At 34.2% G+C, this 9,057-nt stretch overlaps 1 protein-coding gene across 1 annotated transcript; it reads left to right on the top strand.

Annotated features, from left to right (window-relative positions):
* The first annotated feature begins 1,096 nt into the window (after positions 1–1,096).
* Positions 1,097–8,659, top strand: LOC119599998 (WD repeat-containing protein 81). Its single transcript, XM_037949991.1, is given in 7 exon segments — positions 1,097–2,864; positions 2,866–4,285; positions 4,288–4,941; positions 5,179–6,224; positions 6,283–7,167; positions 7,252–7,844; positions 7,910–8,659. Coding segments are annotated over 7 exon segments (6,219 nt in total). The 5' UTR covers positions 1,097–1,478; the 3' UTR covers positions 8,145–8,659.
* Positions 8,660–9,057: the final 398 nt, after the last annotated feature.

Genomic DNA, 9,057 nt, shown 5'->3' with positions numbered 1-9,057 from the left:
CCGACATACATACATACATATGTATGTATGTTCATCAAGGAAAAAGCCTATTGAATTTTAAGTTCCTATAAGTTCGCATTACCGACAAGTTGTTTTTGAATCAGAAATGTTCATAAATTGGTCAAAATAACAAAATTAGAAATATTGCAAGAATCAGTCTTTAAAGTCTACAAATCCTTTAGAAAAGATAGAATTAATATTAACCACCCTCAAAAATTTAAGGTCAAATACTACTTTCGTTTAATATTTCAAATATTTGCGACAACTGTACGGTTTTAAATGGTCGAACTTGTGCGAATAAAATGTTTTTTTTTTCACTTGTTTTTGTCAAGATATAAGAAGCAAGTTTAAACAATATCAAGGCACGTTATCATTATTAGTTTCTATAAAAAATTATTTTCTTTTTAATGTACACATATGCTAGTATAAATGTATTGACGTGTGTAAATATTTAATATAAGCGGTTCTAAAAAAATAAAAAGTGGAACCAAAAAGTAACATTATTATCTTGAAGTACTGCCAATTAATGTCACAGATATGAAGATCAGTTAAAGGAAAATTTACAGTGTTATATTGCTAAATGAAAGACTGATAAATTAATGGTCAAGCCTATAATTTTTATTTAATTTTAAAATAAATAACACTGACATTCAACAAACATTATATTATTTTATAAAAAAAATGTTTAGCTGCATTATTTAATATAAACTTAAATAAATTTTAAGGTAGTTTTTTTATAATAATATTTATTTAAGCTATTTAAAAAATGTATATTACATATACTTATATTTAAATTTAACTGTTTTAAATTAAATTGGTTTTTATTAAAAATAACAGTTACTTTTGAATTTAATTTTATTTTAAACTAATATTAACTGTTTTAATAAGTTCAACCTTCACTGAACATACTCTCTCTCTCTTCTTACCAGCCATTCACAATAATGCCACATTTCAACACCATTGTGATTGTTTACAAATGCAAATTTTTCTTGTTCTTGCCTTTTTAGTCATTTTCACTGTTTGTTTTGATTCTTCATTTGTATTTTTTCTTTTCTTTTTTTTTGGGTTACAAAGAAAAAGAAAAAAGTGACAAACAGTGCAAAATTTTTATTACTTATGTATTGCAGTAAAAGTTTATTATTTGTTTAAGAAAATATACAAACAATCCATCAAAAAAATAAAACCATCAAGCAAAAAAAAAATAATTAAAAACAACCTGTTATCGTGAAAGGAATAATTAAAACCATTTATATTTTTAAGTGAAATCTAACAAAGGAATTTGTGCTAAATAAAACACCCCTCATTTTAATAAAAGAAAAAATAATTTTTATTTGTTGTTTTAAGAAAAACAAAAACTATGATTAATTTGTTAAGCCTGTGATAACAAAAAAATTCTTTGTTGTTTGCATATAATTAAGTTTTCTGTTTTCAATCATAACCACATCAGCAACATTTTCAAAATTTAGGGATTTTGCAATATGGATTCAGTCTGCTTGGAAATTGGCATAAATTATCAACATGTGGCTGAGACAAATCAACCTTTGCGTTATCAATTGATATGCGACAAGCAGTGGCTGCAAATCTTAGAAAAGAAACGGAAAATTGCTAACTTTCCTCTATATCCAAATTTGGATAAAAGAGCTCACCCGGAAGGAGATTTAGAACACCCTTGGTGTCGAATTCTATTGCAATTGTACAAGAAACAGCCCAATGTAAAAGTGTACCCTTTAAAGAACTCCACTCTAGATGCTGAGGTCAATGGAGAGTTTGCCAAGTCCATGCCCTTGAGTTATTCCCAGGCTGTATTTGAGGTTATGGCGACAAATTTCAAAAATTTATGGGAAAACTATTATAAAAACTGCCCGGAGGCTCATTTAAAGACAGAAAAGCAGAGTAAACAACACATGAAAGTGGGACTTTCACCATCTGGGAGTATTTTGCCTCATGATGTAGTTCTAAAAGAACTAATTATGCGGTTCTACAAATGTCCTATTATACACTGTAAACTAGATCGTTTAAGAGAAGGTTCTTTGGATATAAAAGCAGAATCGGATGAGGTACAAGAATGTCATTCTAACATTATGCCTGCTTTAGTGGCCATAGAGACTTCTTCATATTTTGCCGTCTTTTTCTACCCACCCTGTATTTCGACTTCCTTATATGACTGCATTACCTTTAGTCCGGCTATATTGACCAAAAACTATAATAAATCCTTATTTCTGGTCTATCAACTACTACAACTTTATAAATTCCTGCATAGTCAGGGTTTACTGTTGGGAGATGTATTTCTACAGGATATTTTACTAAATGAAAACTTATGGATTTTGCTGGTGCCTTCTTTGGAGGCCAATATCTTACCTTTATATCTGGATGAGGCTCTATCACATTCTCCAAGTGAGGCTACAGGACATCAGGATTTAGAATATGATCATATAAACGAAGAGGCAGAACATTTATCCGTCTCAAACTTAAAATTGGATTTGAAATTCTCTTACGATTTGAAGCAGTTTTCTTTACGAGATTATTGCGAAATGTGGTGTAATGGTTTGCTAAGCAACTATGACTATTTAACTCTGCTGAATAATGCTGCTGGCAGATCCCTAACAAACCCTTCTTACCATCACATCATGCCCTGGGTGACGGATTTTTCTGCTCGTAACGGAGCAAATTGGCGCGACTTGTCCAAAAGTAAATATCGTTTAAATAAAGGTGACATTCATCTTGATCTCATGTTTCAGCATGCTGCTCAGCAATCACACAAAGAATTGGAATCAGTTTTCCCCTCAAATACACCACAAGTACCCCATCACGTATCCGACTTTCTATCCGAAATTACTTATTTTGTTTACATGGCTCGTAGAACATCCGCAACACATATTAAGGGAACATGTCAGACCCATATGGGTGCCAGCGGAATACCCGGTCTCCATACAAAGACTACAGGAATGGACTCCCGATGAATGTATTCCGGAATTCTACACAGATCCCATGATTTTCAAGTCTATACATGAAGACTTACCAGATTTGGAAATTCCGTCGTGGGCTTCTTGCCCCGAGGATTTCATATGCAAACACCGCGAAGCTTTAGAATCTCAATATGTCAGCGATAGACTACATCACTGGATTGACTTAAATTTTGGTTGTAAATTGAGTGGAAAAGCAGCCATAAAATCTAAAAATGTCTGTCTAACCATGGTTGATCAACATAAAAACCTTTGCCAGCGTGGTATAGTGCAATTATTTACCCATCCGCATCCAGCCAAGAGAACAAACTCCATATGGTTTAACAAAACGGCTCCCAGAATGCAAAACCTCTTTCCTGCCAGCGGCAAAAAAGCAGATAAATCTTCAAAATCTAGAAGCCAACATCTTAACAAAGAAGCTAAGCGTTTGGCCAAGAGTACAGAAAATCTTAATAAATCTTCAGATTCATTGGATATACTGGAAACAAAATCTAATGCTTCCTCTAAAGCCTCACCCAGGTTGTCGCTTAAAATACCTACAAATCACGAAGAAGTTTCTACAACATCCAACTTTTACAAGTCCACCAACTTTATAGAGCTGCCCAAGGATTATAATCCCTGTGCCCAATTGCAATCTTTAGAAACGGCTCAACAGTTCATAGCGAAAACTTTTCCTCTGCAAAAGCCCACTGAAAATGCTCAAGAAAAAATCTATAGCAGCGACTTACTGTTTGAAGACTACAGCGAGAATCACAGTTTTACCAATCAACTTTTCAATGACGTTTCTCCCACAACAAGTGCAGCAGGTTCTAAACAAAAACCCAAGCTATTGACAACAACAAAACTCTTGCCAACAATTCATAAACCTAGATCTCCGCAACATTCCATAGAGAAAAAACTGCAGGATTTACAAATTTTAGGTTGTCTGATAGTGGAAATATTTGCTTTGCCCAAGCTACGGCCTTTGATTGGTCATAATTTGACGCCGAAATTTGAGGATAGATTAAAGGCCTGTTTAACCACATTTGTTCTTAACAAGCACGAAATACCAAAGTGTTTGAGGTCCATTACGCTGCAACTACTCAATTTGAATTGCCAAGACATAATTACGGAAAATGGACTTCCCTTACCTTCGGCACAGCAGCTGTTGGAGCCAATATATCATAACCTGCTTATTCCCTTTCCCAGCAATTATTATCCCTCCTATGCCTTAATTAGATCTCTGCAATCGTTTGATTTTGCCTCTGTACTCCTGGAACTTCATACACATTTCCACTGCAATGGATTGGACTGTTCGAAATATGCAGAAATCGATCGTCTGCGGGTTTATATGAACGTAAAATAGCCAAGTGTAAAGTAATGTCTTGCTGCGCTCATATACGCCGCCTTTTAGATCCCATTGGTTATGAGCAATTTCCCTCAATTGATTTGCTTTTACCTCATATTATTGATCTGCTGACACAAGAACACACTTCCATACTGACATCTTGGAATCTTTTCGATGCAGTGGCCCAATCGCTGGGCATTGTGCAAACGCAAAAACTTTTATTACACCCACTTATGAAACTCTACGATGTTGAGAGTTTTGAACGTGGCATGACATCTGTACGAAATCGTTCTCTTTCGGATTCCATTACAAGTAATACAGGTCATTTACGATTTTCCACAAGCAGCTCGTTTAAATCTCGAAAATCTGTTAAACTCTATCATCAGATATTTTTGCTCAGGCTGATGGTACGTTTCGGGTTGAACTGTTTTTTGACCAACTTTATTGCTCCTCTCATAGAGGCTGTGGGCGGCTATAAGGAACCAGAGGATGGTAATGGACTTCACTACCATAGCGCGGTGACGGGAAGACGAACTAGTAAGAATCTCAGTTATGCCACCAGTGCCGCTGGTAATGAAGAGGATTTAACTTTAATGTCACCTGAAAGGGCCGAGGATTTGGAGGATAATACCATATCGGTAGATATGGATGGTAAGCTCAGATCCGCATATTATAGATATTGTCACATAAAATGCAATCGAACCTTACTAACAAAATTTAGAAAAAATTGTTTAAACAAATTTTACTTTTATAAGTTTTGTTCTTTTCATATATTTGTTTTTAAATACACATGTAGTTACCAAAGTTTTTATAAGGCCAAATTGCATTTTAGCTAACGGAATATTACTATTATTTTATTAAAATATTATCCATTATATTCGTATAAAGGATCTCATCTAAAGCCGGATATTGAGGATGTTTTTAGCTTTGATGACGATGCCAACTCGGATCGGATATCAACATCCGATCACATCTCCAACAGGTCTCTAGACTCTTTCGATATGAGGCCCACTACTGCCGAAGAAGCCAAAGAAGACGATGAACGCCAACTGGATACCACACCTGAAAAATTGGCCATTTCGGAAATAATCTACGGCTCTAAAATATCGAATAATTCCTTTGAAGAACCTGATAAAATCTCTTTAAGTAGTCAAAATGTCAGTGGTGATTCACCGGTTAATCTAAGCCAATTGGGACCACGTTCACCAACTATTGCAATACCAGCTAGTGTATTTCGCAGATCATATCAACTAAATACCATCGATTGTGATATTGGTTCACGCAAAAGCATTGATTCTTTTGAAATTTTACAAAATGCCGCCGAAGAAGAAGAAAAACAAAAGAGAAGAGAGAGCAAAGCAGAAGGACAGGAAGCAGATGCTGCAGATTGCGAAGATGACAAACGACCAGATGAAAATTCAAAGTCATTTTCTCAGGAAGCCTGCGACTCCCTACAAGCCTCTGTTATTTCGAAAATGTCCGAAGAAAAATCTTTACAGAATAATTGCATCTCCGAAATGAGTAGCAAAAGCTTGGTGTGGCTTTCTCATCGCTTGGGACCAGTTTTGACTTCTAGATTTATTACGAAGAATCTACTCAAAATGCTTACCTTATGTTATGTGGGTCAAGAAAATCTCTTACCCGAATCCGGAGCTTTAGATGAAGGTCATCTTTTGAATTATTTTACTGTGTCGGACGCTCGCGTAGTGGGAGATCGTTGTGCTGTGCGAGTTCTCGAATGCTTAATGACTATTGCGGCTTTGTATGGAGAGCAAGTGATATTATTACAATATTTCCCGCATATTAGTGAACTAGTGGCATTGAGTACAAAACGTATTACCGGTAGTTTGGAGGGAGCTTTAATTAGTACTTTACAATTGTTGAAATATTTGATACCATGTCTAACAGATGCCACCATAATGGAACATTTAAGGGTGAGCATAATAATTTTATATTTATTTTAATGCGAATAAAATTATTATTCCATTATAGGATTTATTTTTGGATTCTATTATATTGCCTGTTCTCCGCTTCTTGGCCTCAACACACGTCCTAATGCCTAGTGGTTATTTGGGCCGCTCTGTTTTATCACGTAAACTTTTGGATGCCGTATATGTCTTAAGCGTACGCCTTGGTTCTGATATGACCCGAGAGCATCTATGCAATTCCATTTTAAGGCCGTTCTTTTTAATTTTCGATAAAGCTTTCGGCGAAACTATAAATTTCGAGACAGATTACAATTCATTTAGTATAAGTCCACCTTCTAAGGAGAGTGAATTGGAAAACAAAAGAGAACTAGAAGAAATACGTGATGTGTTTTCTCCAGCTTTGGCTCACAGTGCCTACTTGGCTTTTTTGCGTTTTCTGGGTGAAGATATAATGAAAAGAACAGTTTTGAATTATGAATTTATACTAACACTATGTCACGAATTTGAATCACCTGATTACAAACCGTTTTCCAATGTACCTCGCAGATCAAGCGATGCTGTTGATTGTCCCACAAGTACCTGTTTAGATGCTGGATCAGAACAACAAGCCGCTAATAGTTTTGGCACCCAAGTGGTGGGTAATCGTATAGAGGTGGCTAGTCCAGTGACACAACCCTTGACTAGAGTGAAATCAAATGATGCGCCACTTCAAAATCTTGATACTATGGAGGTTTTAGATATGGTGGCGTATAAATTCGAACATTTACCAAATACTCGCCATTTAAAGGGAAATTGGTTGGCTTACTGGCGTCATGAGATAACACGTTCCGATAAGGATACTACATTAAATTTGAAACAAATCAAATTGCAATCGTTTGTTGGTCACACGAATTCGGTGCGTGCAATCTTGGCTTTGGACAATGAGAATAGTTTTATATCAGCTTCAAAGGTGAGCACTTAACAATTAAATTTTATATTTCCAAAATTGTTTTTTTAAAACACAGCTTAACCGAATTTATTGTCTCGTGTTTAGGACAAAACCGTTAAATTATGGTCACTTCGCAGCGAGGGAGATGGTACAAAAGCGAAATCCTGCCAATTTACGTATACTGCCCACAAGAAATCCATACATTCCCTGGCTTTTCTTGAGTCTATGCGTTTTGTTGTTTCTTGTGATTCTGGTGTTCACATATGGGATCCATTCATTGGAAGACCTTTGGGTATACTAGACTCTCCTAAACATAATCCCATAACTGTAGTAAAATGTCTACCTTCACCCAGTCCTTTGGTTTTGGCCGGCACAGCAGAAGCTTCAGTGAAAATTATCGACTCACGTTGCATGCAATATGTCAATGAATGGCGTGTTAGTACAAATACACAAAATAATGCCACCGTACGATGTTTAACGGTTGCTCCATCGGGTAATTGGATGGCAGTGGGTTTATCTTCAGGCTCTATTGTTATGTTGGATACACGTACGGGAATGATTATGAATTCCTGGCGACCCATGGAATGTGATTTATTGCAATTAGCAGCACCAAATGATCAACAGTTGATAAGTTCAGCTTTGGATCATAGCTTGGCGGTGTGGCATGCTCACGATGGTATTTTGCATTATCAGTTAATGTAAGTCAATAATTAGTCTACCTTCCATATTATTTAGTTATTTATTAAAAAGAACATTCTTTTAGGCCCCCCGCTGAACCTGCTCATTTTCTACAAACTATTGGCTCTGAATTGGTATATGCCACCACCGGTAATCGCATTGGCATATATTCTGATCTAAGTAGTTCTCATGCTTCTCACAATGTTACCAAATTACGTTCAGAAAATTTCCGTGGAGTTTTAACTTCTCTGGCAGTTTTACCTTTAAATCATGCCTTTTTGGCTGGCAATGAGAGTGGAAATATATCATTACTATGCTAAAATTAAATATTTTTTTTAAATCAAAAGAATATGTATTTTCACTTATGCATACATAAGTATATTTTGAACGTTTCATAGTACAACTTTTATTTTGTTAAAGCTATAAAAGAATCCAGGATATTTTACTTCCAAACGCAACACATTGTTATTATAATTTTTAACCAAACAATATTAACAATAAAAGTAGATTCATATGAAGATTAAAAATATGTATATTTATACACCTCCCAATATTTTCTCAATTTATTTTTCATATTTTTAAACAAGAAAAACAGTAGATGCAATTACATGTTTATTTTATAATTTTATTTTATTAAACTAAATTGTATACAGTTATGTGCAGAAGAAAAGTAATGAATTCAGATTAAAGCTAAAAGTTGTATGTTTGTCTTTTAGATCAGACTAATTTTGTTGCTTTTATTTTGCTCAAAAACAGTTACATATTTTTAAATGAAAATGATATTACTTTATTAAATATACTATTTATGTTGTTGGTATTTATTAAAAATATTCATATGAGAATATTAATATTTTAAACATTCATTAAATTTTTAAGGTACAATGTATTTTTAATTTAAATAAAATATTTAAAGACAAATGTGTAGTAAAATATCTTTAAAATGGAACTGATGATAATTGAAATATCATAAAATTTTGTGTTTGTATCTTTTAGAATTATCATTAAAAAATCAAGTTTCGCTAGAAATTAGAATTTTTACTAGAAAATAGACATTTTACCAGAAAAATTTACTTTTTACTTGAAAATCTACTTTTGACTAGAAAACCGACATTTCACCAGAAAAAAAAACATTTTTCTCGGAAATTTTGACTTTTTACTAGAAAATCGACTTTTCACTAGAAATCCGACATTTCACCAGAAAATAATTTTTTTTTTTTTATCAAAAAATCTAAA

This window comes from Lucilia sericata, unplaced genomic scaffold (assembly GCF_015586225.1).
Source record: "Lucilia sericata isolate MDLA Ls3-8-SP2 unplaced genomic scaffold, ASM1558622v1 Contig000100F_arrow, whole genome shotgun sequence".
Classification (NCBI taxonomy): domain Eukaryota; kingdom Metazoa; phylum Arthropoda; class Insecta; order Diptera; family Calliphoridae; genus Lucilia; species Lucilia sericata.
This window is presented reverse-complemented; position numbering and strand designations above follow the sequence as displayed.